Source organism: Trachemys scripta, chromosome 8 (genome assembly GCF_013100865.1).
Source record: "Trachemys scripta elegans isolate TJP31775 chromosome 8, CAS_Tse_1.0, whole genome shotgun sequence".
NCBI lineage: Eukaryota > Metazoa > Chordata > Testudines > Emydidae > Trachemys > Trachemys scripta.
The window spans coordinates 7,090,577-7,109,512 of NC_048305.1; the positions used below are offsets into that span (position 1 = coordinate 7,090,577).

At 40.3% G+C, this 18,936-nt stretch overlaps 1 protein-coding gene across 1 annotated transcript in view; it reads left to right on the forward strand.

Annotated features, from left to right (window-relative positions):
• RNF130 (ring finger protein 130) overlaps positions 1 to 18,936 on the forward strand; it is a 69,229-nt gene that overhangs the window by 12,051 nt on the left and 38,242 nt on the right. The window contains exon 2 of the mRNA XM_034778887.1: positions 6,022 to 6,216. Within this exon, the coding sequence (XP_034634778.1) occupies positions 6,022 to 6,216 (195 nt within the window). The remainder of the gene's footprint in view (positions 1 to 6,021; positions 6,217 to 18,936) is intronic.

Here is an 18,936-nt window from a genome sequence, read left to right on the forward strand (position 1 = left end):
CCGCTGCAACTGGGCTGCTGCAGGGAGCCCTGTGGAGAGTGGGAGTTCCAGGGGATCCCCGCCGTCTGCCACGGCTGCGCTGCTGCAGGGAGGGGTTTGCCACCTGCCGCAGCTGGGCTGCCCACAGCTAAGTGGGAGCTCTGGGGTCCCCCTGCTGCTAGGAGATGGTGGGGGCCTGCCAGCAGCGTCTGAGAGCTGCAGGGCTGCCTGCTGACAACTCCAGCTCCAGGGCAGAAAATGTCAGAGGTCTCCAGAAGTCACAGATTCTGTGACTTCAGTGACCTCCGTGAAATAATTGTAGCCATATCTATTAAGCATGCTGACAAACATACCTTTACTGGATTAGTATACTTGCATTTCTTACTGTAGAAAGACTTTTTTTGTGGTAGTTACAATGGATGATGTATTTTATGCTACATCCCATTAAAACTTTCTGCAGCTGGAAGAGGATGATGATGGAAATGTGCACTAACCTTTGCTCTTATTTGAACATGTCATCAATGTGACTAAATCTGTGTCCATTTCAGTTTTCATTCTGATTTGAGACCAAACATTACTGCATACTCCATGTTTCCTTTTGCTCTTTAGGAAGTTTAACAAAGATAACCTTATCACTTAATGAGTTAGTCATTCTAATTCTTTCAATGTAGTACTTTAAAACAAAACTAAAATGTTTGGGGAATATTTTTCTCTCAAACAAGTCCCAGTAGTCCCTCTCTTCATAAAGCTTAGTCAGAAACTTCTAGTGTGTCAGAGAGATCCTTTTCTTTCTCTTTTACATAGCTCCAGTATGCTGCATGACTTACTCCTGGGGGAATTATGCACCAAAAAATTATAAATTCTGCATATTTTAAAATACCTGTCAGCGAGTTTGTAACAATAAAGAGATTCAGGACATATTTTTTGACAAATAAATTCCTTACTAGGCATATTAATGCACAACTTTGAGTGATAATTCATTTAAACCAGGGGTTCTCAACCTTTTCCCTTCTGAACCCCTTCCCCAACATGCTATAAAAACTCCACAGCCCACCTGTGCCACAACAGCTGGTTTTCTGCATCTGAAAGCCAGGGCCGGCACTAAGGGTATCAAGCAGGGCAACTGCTAAGGGCCCCGCACCACGGGGGGGCACCGCAAAGCTAAGTTGCTCATATGGTGGCTGAATTTCCTTTCTGAACATTCTATAATTACTGAGGGAATAACAAAATACAGTGATCCCATCAAACCATTAATAAAGCGACGTACAAATCAAATCGTTTTGTGACTTTTTTTCTTAACAAAAAAATAAAACAACAAAAGATAAAACTAGCCCTGAAGTGGTAACTAACAACAAATAGTATTTTCTATTGCTGTAGGTACTAGTTCTATTCCATTATAAAATAGTTTAAGGTTTATAATGCCTTTTTTGCTAAATTTGAGTGAGGTGTGAAGGGATAGTGATTTGACTTAATGTAAAAGATGTATGGCTACAATTTTCACACAGTTTCAAAATTCTGGAATGAGGGTCTAACTATGAAACTTATTGTAGTAAGAAAACTTTTAGGCTTCCATTCTGGAAGTTCAGTGGGCCTGGCAGCACTGGGAGATCTTAACATCCTAGATGCTACAGTATCTAGTTACAATGGGATGTATTAAAGATGGAGCAATTGTCAAACTTTCTTACCCCACCTATTTAATGTTAATCTTCTGATGTCTTTGTTTCCTAACATAATTACTTTGTCTTGCCTCATGCATATTGCCCATCTTTGCTCCCAATACTGCTGTGGGGAAATAGAGCAGGGGGGCCTTCTTTTTAATAGCCAGAGCTGTGAATCTGAAGGCCCTGAAATAAACCCTCCAACAGAGATCTGTTATGCTGACTGCCCTTCAACAGAAAGCAGTACAGGCCAGGGCCTGAACTAGACTAAACTGCACAATTCCCTGCCAAACTCGGTCAAGGGTCATGACCAGGGGGGGAGGGCAAGGAGGGAAAGAATAAAAAGCCCCAGCAGCAGCACTAATGAAATATGTTCATGGCTGATGAAATATAATAACCACTTGTGTGAAGCAATAGGTAATTTTAGCTAAATGCAATTTCTTAACTCATGCAGCTTCTCCTTTGGGTGATCTGTGACCCACTCCGTGATTCCAGCTATCTGCTAAATTAGCCAATCATAGATCTTCTTTAGGTGTCCTATGGAAACCCCCCCCCCCCCCCCAGAAAATAACGTGTCTTGAGAAATGTACCCAAACTGGTGCCAAGTACCACCCCTGGGGAAAAATCACCAAGCGCCCCTCTACCCAAATAAACACCCAATTCTCGGAAAATAATGAGGAAGGTACCATGGGTGGGGAGGGGAATGACCCCGACCCTAATTTCTTAACTCATGATGTATTGTTTGTACTTTGCTTGCGGTTTAATGAAATAAAAACCTGCCTGCGAGCAGTCCTCGGTGTGTCAGTCTTCGGACTGCACCCCAGTGCACTGGTATGTATGTCAATAGACTGGCCTCAGGCTTGAGTCTTTGAACTAAAATCATTGCGTGGGTGTCTTTGACCACAACACTTCTTAGCAGTGATAATGATTGCAATGAAAAAAGTAATCTCATAATCTGATTAAACTATTATCCCAGGATAAAATTTGCATGCATTTGCTTTTAAAAGAAAATGCAAACTTAATAATATTGGATATAGCTTCTGCTTTGAGCTGCAGTAGTTAAGTTAAAAATAGGAAATTAGAGTAAAGTATCCTGTGAGTTCTCATTGTTAAGCCAAGGAGTTTGTGTGAAATTCTGGTTTTACATTGAACTTCATCTTTGCATGCGTGTATGCCACACCACAGTTATTGGAATCTGATTTTGCTGAAGAAAAATATATATGCCTTTGACCCTGGGAATTTGAATGTTTTATTGCCCTGCTCATGATATTCTGCTTTTTCCAGTTCTTAGACTACTGCTCTGAACAAGTGGGAAGTATTTATTAAATAGCAAACAGCTTTATCTAAATGGAGATAGTCAAGGTTATGTCCAAAGCTTGACATACTTTTGTCCCTTTTGCAGAGTGCAATGTAATTTGAGGGATTTTTAAAACAAATACATGTGCTACTTTCGCTTTTGTAACTGGTTTATTGTACTTTTAAATAAAAACACACGAAATACACAAAGTACTCTTATGGTTATCGGTAACTTGATACAATATCAGTGCTCCTAAAATACTTTTTTGTGACTCAGTGTCAGTGATTAATGGTTACCATAAATCTTAAAATAGAGGGGTTGTGTGTCAATGTAATGGAAGAAAACACCTGATTTTAAAGCAAGAGATTCCAGTTTCAAACTTCTAGATTTCAGAGTTTTGTTACATACAGAGTTCAGAAAAGAAATGAAATTCAGATTTAAGAATTCTGCTAAGGAGCTTTTATAACAATTCCTGAAGTATTCTAATCTAACATTGCAGAACCACCATGAAGATGTATATAACTTACTTAACTAATTCTTACAATGTTGATGGAAAAACTTAATTTCCTGTCAAATTACTTGTCCCAGGCAAGTGATAAAACAATTTTTTGTAAAGATGTCCCTAATACAGGTTCATCCACCCAAATGAAATGAGGATGGATTGTGATCTTTAAAATTTCAGAAGAGATCTTTTAACCATTTGAAAGCCCCATTTGTCACATTCTCCTGCTCTTGGAGAATGTCACCTCACTGCATGTTAAACAACGGGGACTTTTGTCTGGCTTGTTGAAGGTTGTGTTGCCCCTTTAATGGCAACTAGAGAGTTACCTGCTGTGTGGAGACAGCTTCATACCAGGTCAGTGTGGGGACGCTAGGTGACCAGAAGAGAAGGGAACTGTTTATGCCCACGTCTATGCAGTAAAAGCCCTCTTTTCACCTGGATCATGCTAAGCAGCACCCATTTCCCCACCCATGGAAGTAGTTGAAATGCCAGGTTTCATCATGATCAGCTGTGAGCATTATGCTAGTCTCTGCTTTCTTGGGGGGCTAGGAAGGATCTTTTCCCTTACCACCAGATTGGCCAAGACAAGGTGGATTTGTTTGCCTTCCCCATAGCAGGTCGAGGGCTTAATGGGGGACAAAGAACAAAAAGGACAGGAGTTAGGCTGTGATTGTGTAAGCTTGGGGCGAATGTCCAATACAGGTACTTCATAGGGAATGGATATGGTGATCAGATAAAATGGATTGGGAAAGGATTTAAAGGAGGTATTCTTTAAAGGAGTGGACGTGTGGGGTGGGGAGGTTGGGGCTCTTATGACTGGCATGGCAGGGAGGCAGCCCCCCTTCTTTACCCTCTTAACACTCATTTGAGGGGATAATGAGGTCCCAGTAGTGAGTTGGCTGGGCCCAGGATGGGTAAGGAGGAGGGCTGCCAGTAGCCCCCTGGGTATATGTAGATGAGTATGGAATTACCTGCACTGAACAATTTAATCTGCCAGATTCTCCTAGTCATGTAGAAATAAAGTTTCAGCGTAATTGAAGCATATCCAGTGTCTGCTGTCCTTCCAGCATAGCTGGACAATGCTTACAAAGGCCTTCCGTTTGGATTCTTTGTTACATGTAGTAGGCTGGATGGTGTTGTAGTAAATGTCACAAATAGACTTGTCCAGAAAATGCAGGTTGCCATGGAGAAGCACATTTTATTACTTTTTTTAAAGGGCACAAAGTTATAGCATACTTGACTTAAATTTTTTTTATAAAGTGTTATCTGAAAAGCTTTCAGAACCCTTACTGTGTTTACACAAAACTACTATTGGTTTTAACCTTATTGGTAGCTAGTGATATTTTTACTTTTTGGCAGTTGAAGGGCGTAACATTAGTATTTAAAAAAGAGTCATAGATGTTACCACTTTGCTCTCTTGTAAGTTACTATTTAATAATGCTACAATTTCTTGAATGAGGCAAGCATTAGGTTCTCTGTCTAAGCAGTAAGTTTCCAGCCACATGCAAACAGAATCATCTTTCATTGGTGTCAGCTGTTGTACCACAAGTGATGTATTGTACCTTGATTTTTGTCCCTTTCGTTTGGTGGGTTGGTTTCTCTGTGTCCCAGGAGAAATTGTATGACACTTGCATTTTCACTATAGGATGGGTGAGGGGTACTACAGGAAGGCTCTGACAGAGGTGTTGACAGGAGCGGCACCAGGGTTTTGGGCGCCCTAGGCAGGGGTCCTTCCGCGCTCCCGGTCATCATCGGCAATTCTGCGGCGGGGGTGTCCTTCCGCGCTCCTGGTCTTCGGGGCACTTCGGCGGCGGCGGGTCCCGGAGCGAATGAAGGACCCGCCGCAGAATTGCCGCCGAAAACCTGGAGCGTGGAAGGACCCCCCGCCTCTGAGGGCGGCAAAATGCCGCCCCCCCAAATCCTAGTGCCCTAGGCGACCGCCTAGGTTGCCTAAATGGAAGTGCCGGCCCTGGGTGTTGAAATTAAGAAGTATAACTGATGATTTTTTATTCTGACAATATATTAATACTGTAGTAGAAACCTGTTAAGTTGGTTAATTAGTTGCACCAAAATAGTCTTAAGATAGACCAGTGACAATTATTAGCACTAGTCTGTACTTGACCGAACTAGTTTAAAAGCTTGTTTTCACATCCTCCTTTGTTTAGCCATACTTAACACTGGAATGATATTTATAACTGGAATAAAAGGGAGAAAACCCTGTGTGGCTGAGAAACAGATGCTTGGTAACGCCTGTGGCACACAAACCATATTTTAATGTTGTCTTTCCCCCTGAGCAAGTATTGATTCAAATATTATTTCATTGTGGAGTTAAATATCTTTGTGGTCACTAAATTAATTCTCAGGCGTATGTTTTCACAGCTCCTAATGAGTATGAGGTTTTAAAAATATTTTTTGAAAGGGACTTTCTCTTTAAGCATGCAACTTGTTTTAGGCTTTGGTTGCCAGAGAGTAATAACTATCAAGTATAAGACAACTGAATTCTTTGGCAAATGTTTTTTTGTTTTCCTTCTAACCTTTTTGCCAGTTTGAACAAATCCCTGATGTATAAATTTCTCCTTTTTTAGTGGTGGATCGTCTGGGCTGTGATCCTCGAACACGTTTCCATGTTCCTCCGAATACCAAGCAGTGGATTGCCTTGCTGCAACGAGGAAACTGTACATTTAGAGAGAAAATATTGCGAGCAGCTTCACATAATGCCACAGCTGTGGTCATTTACAACAATATATCCAGTGAGGAACCTGTCACTATGACTCATCAAGGTAAATAGTATGAAGTCTGTTTCCTTTTTGTCCCCTTTGCCCTCTGGATATTTTTCTGCCATATAAACTATTTTTAAGGCACTGTTAACCAGGGCTTTGGAGCTGTGCTCCGGCTCCGCTCCAGCTCCAGGCTAAAACCTGAAGCTCCACTGTTCTGGAGCTGCTCCGGGCTCCGCTCCAAAGCCCTGCTGTTGACAGTATACAGCTACTTCTTAAGTGTTTGTACCATTTGTTCTTTGCAAATATGAGCAAGTACACAATATAGTGAAATACAATGAATACATCTGGAACTGTTTTTGTTTTTTTTAACTCCAGAGGAATACTCTTATCCACTGAGTAACTTTTTTTTCTTTCCCTTTTTTGGGATCTTAGAGCTATCATTTTTGTTTCAAATCTTAGTGCTATTGCTTAGTGGAGAGGCAGAAAACAAAACCATGTATAAGAGAAGAGCTGTAACTTTATAGAAAACATCTGAGAGTGAAGAATTTTTATAGTAATGGGACTTGTAGTGGAATTTTGAAGGCTGGGGTTTTCAAACGAGCCTAAGAGAGTTAAACTCCAAAATCCCAGCCTACAGGCTTCTTTTAGTGACATCTTACAAGGACTTCACCATTCCTGGTGGTACAGACTAATAAGGCCACCACACCATTGTGATGCAAGACTAAACAGGACATACCTACTGTTTTGTAAACATAATCTGGAATTCTTTCACGATTTGATATATTAATGATCTGGATCTCTGAAGATTTGCACACTTCTAGGGCAGATCACATGTAAAAATTTGGCATTGCTAGAAAATTATTTTAGGATCACTGGAGCTTTTACCCTTAGGTTTTTTCCCTTGCTGAAAGAATCCCTTTAGCAAATTTTACAGTTGGACAAACTTTGCATTTACTTTCATTTTCCCAAAAGAATGTCTATTCACTTGGGATTCTTCATCCTTCAGCTCACCCCAAAAAGGCCACTTTCGATAGTTGCATCTCCTTTGAAAACTTCCCCTAAAAATTATTCCACTATGGTTTTTTTGAACATACTGGGGGAATGCTTGTGGAATTTGGAGTTTCCAAATTATCATTTTGTATCTTACCAACCTCAGTGTGAATAGGATTGATATTCTAGGGAACTGAATATGCACCTCTACCCCGATACAACGCGGTCCTCGGGAGCCAAAAAATCTCACCATCTTACAGGTGAGACCGCGTTATATCGGGTTCGGTCCGGTACGGCGTACCGGCAAGAGCCGGTATGCTGTGCCGGACTGGACCGGCTTCCCCAGCGGTCATTTAAGGGCCCGGTGCTCCAGCTGCTGTGGGGAGCCCTGGGCCCTTTAAATCCCCGCGAGAGCTCTGGCAGTGAGGCTTGGGTGGGGATTTAAAAGGCCCGGGGCTCCCCGCAGCGGCCAGGGCCTCTGGCCCTTTAAATCACTGCCTGAGCCCATCTGTCAAAGCCCGATTTAAAGGGCCCGAGGCTCAACACGAGTTCGGATATAACATGGTAAAGCAGCGGGGCTCGGGTGGCGCTTTAAAGGGCCCGGGGCTCCCTGCTGCTTTACCGTGTTATGTCCGAATTCATGTTATATCAGGTCGCGTTCTATCAGAGTAGAGGTGTAGTTTAAAAAAAAAAAAAAAGACTTTCCTGAGGGAGCCATACAGTCACCTGAACATCTCATTTTGAGAGTGGAGCAGAACCTTATACAAAGGAAATTACCCAACTCATGTGTTCATTACTTTTGTTGATTGTAAATGTCTTTTGCTTTGTTCCAGCAAAACTTTTTTTACCTTTGTTTTCTTTTGTGAGCCATCACCACTTCTCTGCTCATGCATTTCTCCTAAAGACTTAAGCTCCAAAGGCAGAGACCAAAGTTGATGTGAGGTTTGTAACAGTTGCCAAGCCCAAAGTATTTACTTCCAGATGATGCAAATGATTTCTGACTTCCAGTGGCCCTAGTGAAGTGGGATACTTGTTGTAACAAGATAGTAAGATTTCTGTTTGTTGTGACTAAAACAGAGAGGAGAGGCAAGAAGACTAATATAGCCAGACTCTCTCAGATGGTAGGAAGATTTAAGATAGCTTTTTGCTTGAGCTATCTTATCTCTGAATCTTGAGGTCTTTTAGACCTGTCTCTTTGTAACCAAACAGTGATCTCAAATCTCATTAACTCTTCCCTTGCCTACACTGTCAACGGTCATATTCCTTGCTCCATCTTTTGGGAGCGGATGGAAATCTCTGCACTAATTGGATATTTAAGCTCCATTCCTTCACTCTTCCAGCTTTCCCCTTCCTTAGGGTCAGCAGTACTTGAATTCTTTTCATGTGTCTGACAGTTTTGTAGACTCTTAGTGGGATGACAACAAGTTATAAAAAAAAAAAACCAGGAGTACTTGTGGCACCTTAGAGACTCTAATAAATTTGTTAGTCTCTAAGGTGCCACAAGTACTCCTGTTTTTTTTGAGGATACAGACTAACACGGCTGCTACCCTGAAACAAGTTATAAGTGCCTTACTCAAATAGTTGTTTGACATATTTGGCAAAATAGATGCTACACACCAATGTTGTCCCAATTCCACATGTTAATATGGATCAGTGGGTCTTGTTCCTATTGCTTACCAGTTAGCAGCATATACTGTTTTGCCAGGGAAGCACAGCAAGGAAAACAGCAGCTGCCCAGGATGCAGTGCTCCTGTGGGCCATATGCATGATCTCAGCCTGGTGTGGGTCCCAACACCAACCTAGGAATGCTTGTGCCAAAAATACAGGGTTTGGGTCAAAATAAAAAGTGTAGGTTTATTCATGCTGTATATCTCAGGTTGTAGGCATCGTGTATGTAGTTATGTAACTTTATTAAAATATTGTCCCATTTCCCATAGGGGTGCCACTTCAGATCCTGGGGTGAGGAGGTAACTTCCAACCGGGGGTGGAATCACTTGGATATTTTTGAAAGATAAAATGTCTATTTTTGGAGCATTTATTTTGATTAGTTCCTGTATTTTTAACAATACATATAGATTTATTACAACAAAATACCAACACAGGGCAAATAGGCATCTTTTAAAGCTAAGCTAAGCACCTTTGCATGCAAACCCAGTACCAAATAAAACCTAATTTTCAAGTCTCTAAAGCAAAGCTCAGAACACCCAAGAGAAATACAGTAAAATATTACTGATCCCACAGCCTTGATATATAAATCTTTTAGTCTTTACAGGTAGCAGTGCAGTCATACAGTATGATACATTGCTATTATGGAGCAAACTTGGACAAATTGCTATGGAGTACAAAAGAATAGCATGTACGGGCAAAATCAGAAAGACTAAGGCATAAAATGAGTTAAATGTATCAGGGACCATAAACGGTAATAAGAGGTTCTTTAAATACATTAAGAACAAGAGACAGACAAAGGAAAGTATAGGTCCTCTACTTAGTAGGGAAGGAGAGCTAATAACTGGTGACCTGAAGAAGGCTGTGGTATTTAATGCCTATTTTGTTTCAGGTTCACTAGAAAGGTTAATGACAGGTTTCAGAGTAGCAGCCGTGTTAGTCTGTGTCCACAAAAAGAACAGCATATGCATCCGAAGAACTGGGCAGTAGCCCACGAAAGCTTATGCTCTAATAAATTTGTTAGTCTCTAAGGTGCCATAAGTACTCCTGTTCTTTTTTTAGAAAGGTTAATGGTGACTAGATACTCAACTCAATTAACAGTAATAACAAGGGGGAAGGAATGCAAGCCAAAATAAGGAAAACAGGTTTAAAGAATATTTAGATGTATGCACTTCAGCAGGACCTGATAAAATTCATTCTAGGGTACTTGAAGAACTAACTGAAGCAATCTCGCAACTGTTAGCAGTTATTTTTGAGAACTCATTGAAGTTGGGTAAGGTCTCAAAGGACTGGAAAAAGGCAAACACAGTACCTATAGTTAAAAAGGGGAACAAAGAAAACCCAGGGAACAGTAGTCCAGTCAGCTTAACTTCAATACCTGGAAAGATAGTGGAACAGATTATTAAACAATCAGTTTGTAAGCACCTAGAGGAAATAGGGTTATAAGGAATATCCAGTATGGATTTGCAAAAACAAATCATGTCAAACCAAACTAATTTCCTTCTTTGACAGGAATACTGTCCTACTGGATTTTCAGGGAAGGAACCAGTAGATGTGAGAGATCAAAAGCTGTACTAAAAAATCAAGGTGATTCTTGGGGTACCCAGGACTGTGAATCACGTCATTACCCCCTGCCTCCATCATGAGGGAGTCTTGCCTGGCTGGTTGGGTGTCAGCTCCTTAACACTACCAGCCTTTCTCAGGCTCTTGCTTGGGCATTCTCCTGTAGGCGAGGCCAGTCCTGTTTTCATCTTGCAGGCTAACAATAGATGCACCCCTCTCCCTAAGTCCCTTTGAAGTGTTCCACTGAGATATCCAGCCCCTTTAACTGGCAACTTACAGAAATTCCAGATCCTCTGCCCCTGGAAGAGCAGTGTGCCCCAGTTTACTAGTTTTACCTTAAACCACCACTCCTGTAAACCAGTGGTTCTCAACCAGGGGTACACAGAGGTCTTCCGGGGGGGTGGGAGGTACATCAACTCATCTAGATATTTGCTTAGTTTTATAACAGGGTTCATAAAATGCACTAGTGAAGTCAGTACAAACTAAAATTTCATACAGACAATGACTTGTTTATGCTGCTCTTTATACTCTATACTGAAATGCATGTACAGTATAAAATAAATCAACTGGAATATAAATAATTATATGGTAAAAATGAGAGAGTAAGCAATTTTTCAGTAATAGTGTGGTGCGACACATCTGTATTTCTATGACTGTTTTTGTAAGCAAGTAGTTTTTAAGTGAGGTGTAACTTGGGGGTATGCAAGGGGTACAGTAGTTTGGAAAGGTTGAGAACTACTGCTGTAAATCACACAGCACTGGTGAGCCCTTATAATAAAACAAAAGTAGATTTATTTAAGAAAGACTAAAGATTTAACTAGAAATGAGTGGTGGCAACAAATGGTTACAATACAAAACAAAATCATAAAATGCAAAACGCTGTCTACACTTAATAGTTACCTTCCCTATCTAATAAAGTACATCCCCTTCCCCCGCCCCAAGGTCTGGCAGTTGCAGAGCTGGCTGGCTTCACAAGCCCCAGGATCTAGTTTTTCATGAGAACACTGGGTTCCTCCAGGTGTCTCCTGAGTGAAAGGATCCACAGGACCTCACTCCTCTGTTACATTGACAATCCTTTGGTTCTATACACTGACAGGGTGAACTCCTGTCTTGTTGTAATGGTGGTTTTTTTGTTTGTTTTTTTTACCTTTAAGTTCAGTTGTTTGCAGTTGCTACTCATGGCTTTCCCCTGAAAGTCTTAGTATTGCACAAAACTATACAACGGAGCCTTGCATTGTGTCACGTCACCTGGTGACGACTAGTTTCTATTCCAAGTCCATAAAGCAAACTTTCAATATAAATATATTATTCCTTAAATATTACCCATACATACATCTTGCAACAATTATAAATCTTGAAAAGTTACAAGCTTTCTGTAGATATTTTACATGTTACTCCTTATAGCTAAATATCCTGTAAGATGTGTTTGGTGTAGTGAATTTGTCAGTCTGAGGTCAGAGTTGTTTGCAAAGAAATAGGGATCCTTTGCAAAGGAGCAGATATGTCATGAGGCAGCTCACTTGACCTAAATATGGTGCCCTTGATTCTCCAACTAGGCCCACAGACCTGTATCTTTCTAACTCAGAATGGCAACTCTGAGTCCCATTTGCCCTGTAGCCTCAATCATTGGCATCTCCCTATCAACTCTTTGCAAAGAAAAGCCTTGACAAATGTGTAGGTCTAATAGCATGTACTGAAAATCACCACATCCAGTTGCTGAAACAAATTCCATAGCAGCCAGGGGACCCTTTGCATTTCCCACCTCATATTATCTCAACTACTGTGGTATCTTGTGGGGAGAGGTAGTTTCTCGGGTACCTGGGAACCAAAACATTTAAGGCTTGGATACACAAATCTTGCACATAAAAACCGAGTCCATAAAGATTTACCTTGAATGTTTTGTTGCTTTTTGAAGGGTACCTGTCCCCTTATGGATTTCAGCAAACAATCCTCCCTCAGGTCAGTTTCTTTTGGCATGGTGAAAAATATTTCATCCAACTCATTCTTTCCATTTCCTAGCTGAATATAGATTTAAACATTTGAAATCTATGGAAACACATGTATATGCACTTTCTCAATATACTTCTTCAGCAGAGTACAAATTCTTTTTGATGGCCAGATATCAATTGTCACTCTCCAATCAATATTTTCATCATATTAAATGAAAACAATTGGCATCTTTTATAGCAAAAGCTGTTTGATTTTATGTGCTCTGGTAGTATATTAAGTCTCTGACGTTCAGGTTTTAATGCTACACTGTCTCCCAGGGCCAACTAGCGAAAGAGGTATTGACCTCAGTGAGCTTGTATCCACAAACAAAAAACTGCTAAGCTTAGTTACAACAGGTGTTTTTGTTGTCTCTTCCCTATCTATATCCCTATATTTATATTTATATTTATATTTATAATCTCCACGTATCCTGGTAAATGACCTTTCTTGGGTAGATGAAGGACATCTTTCCCAAAGCAGTTTATATTAGAAGGGCTGGGACATTACTGGCAGGAAGGCAGCTTTATCAGTGGTTTTGCTTGCTGCTTTTATTCAAGCCGAACAAATAATATCTAATGCACAGAGAGAAGATGTGGCAGGGGCAAATATTTAGTAGCTGTCTCTTTATAGTCAGTCATGGGAATAGGAAGGAAATGCAGGTAAAATAAAAGTGTTAATATTAATTTTTTAAAAATGTGCTTGTGTAGTAGAGACTTAAATTTAAGTGTTACTAAATTACTGATTAATTCTCAAATTCAGGTAAATCTTGAAGTGTTTTATAATTTTAAATCTATGTAAAAGTGCTGTAATTTTACATTTGAGATTAGCACAGCTTCTGTCCTTTTCTTCTACATTATCTTCTTCACCTTGTTGTTAGTTGGGGTCGCTGGCTCTTTGTCTTGACAGGAACTCTTGAAGATCAAGTGTTTCTTCCAAGCTGACATCGACATTCTTCATGTTCTCCTTTAGCACCTTGAAGCACATTTTTCTGGGTCTCTCTCATGGTCTCGGTCGTGTACTCTGACTACCACCTCCCACGTATCATTGTTTCATACGACCCAGCCTTCTCAGTTGATGCTCCATCAGCTTTTTCGTGATGAGGGCTACCTGCATCGTGGCTCTTACTGTTTTGCGTCTTAAAATAAAATTTATTTAAATGAGAACTAAAGCACCAAAATAAAATTATTAAATTCCATTGATTACTGATTCAGTGTTGCCAAAGTTACAGAAATTTTCTCCTTAAGTCTTAGCACTACATCTAGCATTGTATCTTTACATCCAATGTAGACTTGGATTAAGCCTTTAAAGTAATCAGAACAAGCTTATTGCTTCATTGCATCCTTGGATAAATAATGCATCCCTTTTTGAGAGAGAGAGAAAATCCATTCAATGATGTATGATTTGACTCTTTTCATTCTGCTTTTAGAATTAAAACTGTAGCTTTTTAGAGGATGAATCTTACACCCTACCCTATCCCTCCCAAACCGGGAAAGCGTAAATTACAGATCAAAGGGAAAATATAAAAATCAGATTATATTCTCTGATAAAAGAATAATGGTTGATGGAGGAGAATTCATGCTTGTTTTGAAATGTGATCAGAGAAGATGGGTGTGTTCTTGGTTACTGGTTCAAAGGCAAAACGGGCAGTGGATGACAATGACTTCAGGTCACTAATGGCTGTTTAGGGATCTCGGTCAAGTTCAGAGTTGACAGGTCTCTAAAGTTCATGCTGCCACTGCAGTTGCCATGGTAATGCTTGTTGGCAGGCACTTGGGGCAGGTCTTCACTACGGGGGGGGGGTCGATTTAATATACGCAAATTCAGCTACGCGATTAGCGTAGCTGAATTCGACCTATCAGAGCCGATTTACCCCACTGTGAGGACGGCGGCAAAATCGACCTCCGCAGATCCCCGTCGACGGCACTTACTCCCACCTCTGCTGGTGGAGTAAGAGCGTCGATTCGGGGATTGTCACATCCCGACGAGATGTGATAATTCGATCCCCGAGAGATCAATTTCTACCCACCGATTCAGGCGAGTAGTGTAGACCTAGCCTTGGACATCAAGAAGGGGAATGGATATAGAAGCAGAACTATCCTCTCTCCAAAAAAGTGGTGATTTCAGGTCAGGATTCTGGGATATTGGTGAAACAATGAAGAGAAGCTTGAACCAAATCTCTGTTCTTGCTATACTATAGTTTATTATTCCAATCAGGCATCAAAATTTATTCTTAAAAGGATGTGCAAACATGTTGGTAAAAAGCTGCAAAGGTTTTAAGCACTCAAATTTATCTTATTGTAGATCTGGAGTATCCAAAGCCAGTAGAATAATGGCAGATCCACAAGAAAAATAAGTTTGGGGGTTGCTGATGCAACCCTCTTGAACCCTCTTGAGCATAAACAGTCCATTGACTCAGACCAAAGCCTTTTTTTCCCCCCATGGATCAGTGAGAATTCCACCCATTCATTCCCAAACTCAGTGAATTTTACTCTAGTCTGCCAGGCTTATGCAAAAATCAAACAAAAACCTAGTGGTTCAGATAGTGTCATCTTAAAATTTCTCGCATCAACTTGTTTCTCCACTTGTGTTTTACTTGTTGAAGTTAGAGAACATGATTTTAAGGCCATACGGTCGGTCTGACTTTCATTATATACTCTTGTCTCTTAGATGATGCAGGATGACAGGTCAGAGGTGTGGCTGGCTTTTCAGGCCTCCAGTGGAATTTGAAGAATGGGATTAGGCTTTAAGATCAATAAACTGAGCTAAAAATAAACTTTTCTAGTTGTAGGAACACATCTTATATATAGCGTTTAACATTTTATATATTGTGTGATTCTGATGATAAAAACCATTTTGGTAACACACATCAACTGCATCATATTTAAAGCAGTCTTCTCACTGTATCTCTTGGAGGCACATAATCAACGTCTATCATGCAGTAGGTGAAGTTGTCTGACTAGATAATGAGTCCCAAACAGGAGTGTGTTTGAAGCACACACCTTGGAGCATAAGGAAGCTATTCTTTCATTCTAAGACAAGCAAGAAAATCTGTTCCATAGTATTAAGGAGACTGGGAGAGCAATCTGGGACACTACCAAGGTGCTTTTCATGTGGTGTGTATTTCAACCAACACTGAAATACCTGTAGCCACTGGTAGAACTGGCTTGTTTTCAGAGGATGGAGAAGTTGCATCCTCTTACCGTTGTGAAAAGGCCCAGGAGATTGTTAATGACCGTAAACAGTCAGGAATTGTTTCTTATCCAGACTAAACCTCCAGCAATACAGTGCCCCCTAGTTCCGTGGGTTTGTTTGTCACATGGGTTTGTAGCAATTTCAGATTCAGATAAGGTTGTTCTCTTGTCATTCCTATTGTAGACTTAGCTATACTTATTTGAGGGGACTCTTTGATTGAAGTTTCTCTGTGGGGATATGTTGTCTACAAGCAAAAAAAATCTCTTCAATAGGCATCCATTATTTTCTGGCTCCAAAATCATTTGGAGCAAATTGAACCCGCTATCCAGAAATAGCAAAGATGGAGCTGCCTGCCAGCATCACCTCACTGTTATGGGATGAATGAAATTAAATATTTGGTTATCAAACTAAAAACATCTTGATAAGAATCTGTTCTCATATGGCCTGCATTAAGCTAATACTTTGATTTATCAAGATTGCAGATTTTTTTAAAGCAGATTTTGGATGTAAAAATAATCACAGGCCCCAAGGCTATAACTTTTGGACACTGTTCTATTGACAATTCTACCCCCCCCCCCAACAAGCTTTAAAATATGAATATGAACTTTCTATGAAATAAGAAAATATTTCACATAAAATATTGAAGTTAGTTGTTGAGGGCAGAGGCATGAGTCTAATTGATAGTGATAGCTACCTTATTTAGCTTCCTTATTCTGCCCAATGACAAGGTTATCTTCCTTCTTGGTTCAAAACTAAAGATCTTAACGCTTTGTACTACCCTATGTCTGAACACAAATCCAGTCTTTAGAGTTTCATGGTACATTTAAAAAATTTGTCTACTTAACCTTGTTGAATCACTCTTCCTGCCCTTTGGCATTTCTTTAAAGACTGGTAAACTTTTGCGACACAGAAGTGGGGATTATTAAGAAACAAAATGGAAGTATTCATTGTGGTTTTATTTTTAAGATCTGTTTTTCTCCCCCATGCCTTACTTTCTGTGTTCATTATATTCTACCCCAGGTAAGAAATAAGCTACATTAGGTAAGAATGTAGGTTGTGATAAGCACAATAATGAAATCACTATTAGAAGACATCCAGAAAATGCTGTTGAACTAGTAAATATTCAACACTTAGCACTTTAAACATATAAAGCACTTTACAAATCTTATAACTAATCCTTGCATTACTCCTGTTTGGCAGGTATGTAAGTATTATCTTTCTTTAACATATTTGGTTAAATGACTTGTCCAAGGCCCCACACACTCAATGGCAGTTCTAGGACTAGATCCCAGCTCTCCTGATTTGATCTTGTGCCATAAACACAACACTCCACTTCTTGTCTGGTGAGCACTGGATTGGCTGGAAAATTCAACTATGTACAGCAAGGAATGTTGCTGTTAGTCATAGAAATGAAAGCTGAACAAGAAGTAATGCTAATGTAACAGAAAATGAAGAAGTGTGTGGGCTAGTGTGAGGAGACCCACTGGTTATTCTCAGAATCTTTTGAAATGAGTTTTTATAGTTGCTACTGAACTGCAGAGAGCATATAAAGCAAATATTGAAGATGTTCCTTGCAGCGATGGCCTGCTATTGTAACTTCTCTCCAGTCGTGGTCTACTGTGCTGAAAACATTTGGAATGAACTTGCATTAGGACTGAAAATGTAGTTTCTACTGTTGGGAAGTAAGCAAAGCTTAAAATTGTTTGTTTGAAATATTTGCTAATAACCTTTTAATTGAAGTCTTCTCTCTTGTGTTAGCTCATTTCTGCATCCGTAACCTTGTGGATCCAGACTACCATCTGTTTGCTCTAAAAGCAAAACCTTAAGTGATCTCATACTCTCTTGTAATAACAGACTGTCATCTGACTGGCACAAATTCTAGGCATCCAGTGAATTATTGTGCCTTAACATTGCTGAGGTCATGGTTAAAATTTTGTGTGTGTGTTTGAAATTGGGAGCTTATTTTCAGTATCTGTAGGAGATGGAGTTGTAGCATTATAACTAAGGCTACAAGTATGTCACAGAGGTTGCAGAAGTCATGAAATCCGCGACTTCCAGAGATCTCCATGACATTGGGGCGCTGCAGCAGCCCAGCCCCCACCGGCAGCAGGGGGGCCACAGCTCCCTGACGCTGCATGCAGTGGGGCAGGGGGCAGGACCCTCCGCATTTTGTCAGGGATGCTTTTAGTAAAAGTCAGGGACAGGTGGCTTCCGTGAATTTTTGTTCATTGCCCGTGACCTGTCCCTGACTTTTACTAAAAATGTCCGTGACAAAATCGTAGCCTTAATTATAACTTTTCCATTAACTTGTGTGTAAAAGGAAGTATGGTTGCTCATACTTGAGTGCTTTCTTGGGTAGGGGATTCCAGCCTTGATCAACAGAGATGGTAAAATGCCTAGAAATATAACCAGTAATCACTAGAAGTGAGATATGAACATAGGGTGTCCTCTTTTCCAACTCGTGTAACTTGCTCTAGGATACAGGTTATTTGATTAATAGCTTTCTCTCTCCCCTCCCTCCCATCATGTTGGTGTATTTATAAGCAGTAACCTAACTGCAGGAACTACTGCCAAAAAAGAATGGGGACCCATTTCAAAGCGATATTGCCCTAATTAGCATATACAGAAGCAAAAATCAGGTCCCAGATGCCAAAATGGTTGCCAAAAAGGTGATTTCCCTTTCAAATATTTTTAAGTAGTCAACGTCTGACATCTTATTATTCCATGTGTAATTAACCCGATCTATACCATACCATACCAAATCAACATGAAAAATTTGCAGTAAAAAAGAGAAGCCTTCTTTACCATTTAACAAAATTCAACCCTGTCATAATTTTAGGTCTGAAGAGGATTTATAACTTTTTCTGTGGTACTCACCTTATCTGAGCTCAGCACACCATGAATTTATCCTCCTGATATTCCAGTGAAAGTTGTATTGAAAGCTTGAAGCTTAAAAAACCCAGACACACAAGCTGTTCTGTTGAGAAGGGTATTCCTGTTTAAGGCTAGTAAATCTGCAGGGGATGTGAAAATGCCTCAATTTGTCACAGTCTTGTTAAACTGGAATGTAACACTATTTCTTTAACTTACTTTGAAGGTGATTTCCCAGTGCCATTCTTTGGAAAGCTGCATCTACTTTGTGGATTTGTGTTCCTCTTAATCTCATCCCCTCCCTTCTTAAAGAAAGAAAAAAAACAGGAACTGAATGAAGTGCTGACATTTACATTAGCAGTGCAATTGTGAACTTTAAACCCCAGTATAGTGAAGTCTGTAGGCAGATTTTCATAATACTGTCCAATGCCTGTTCTTGCTGTTTCGCGCGGCAAGCCTGGGAGGGAGGGCGGAGAAGCAGAGGGGTGGCGCGCTCGGGGGAGCAGGCGG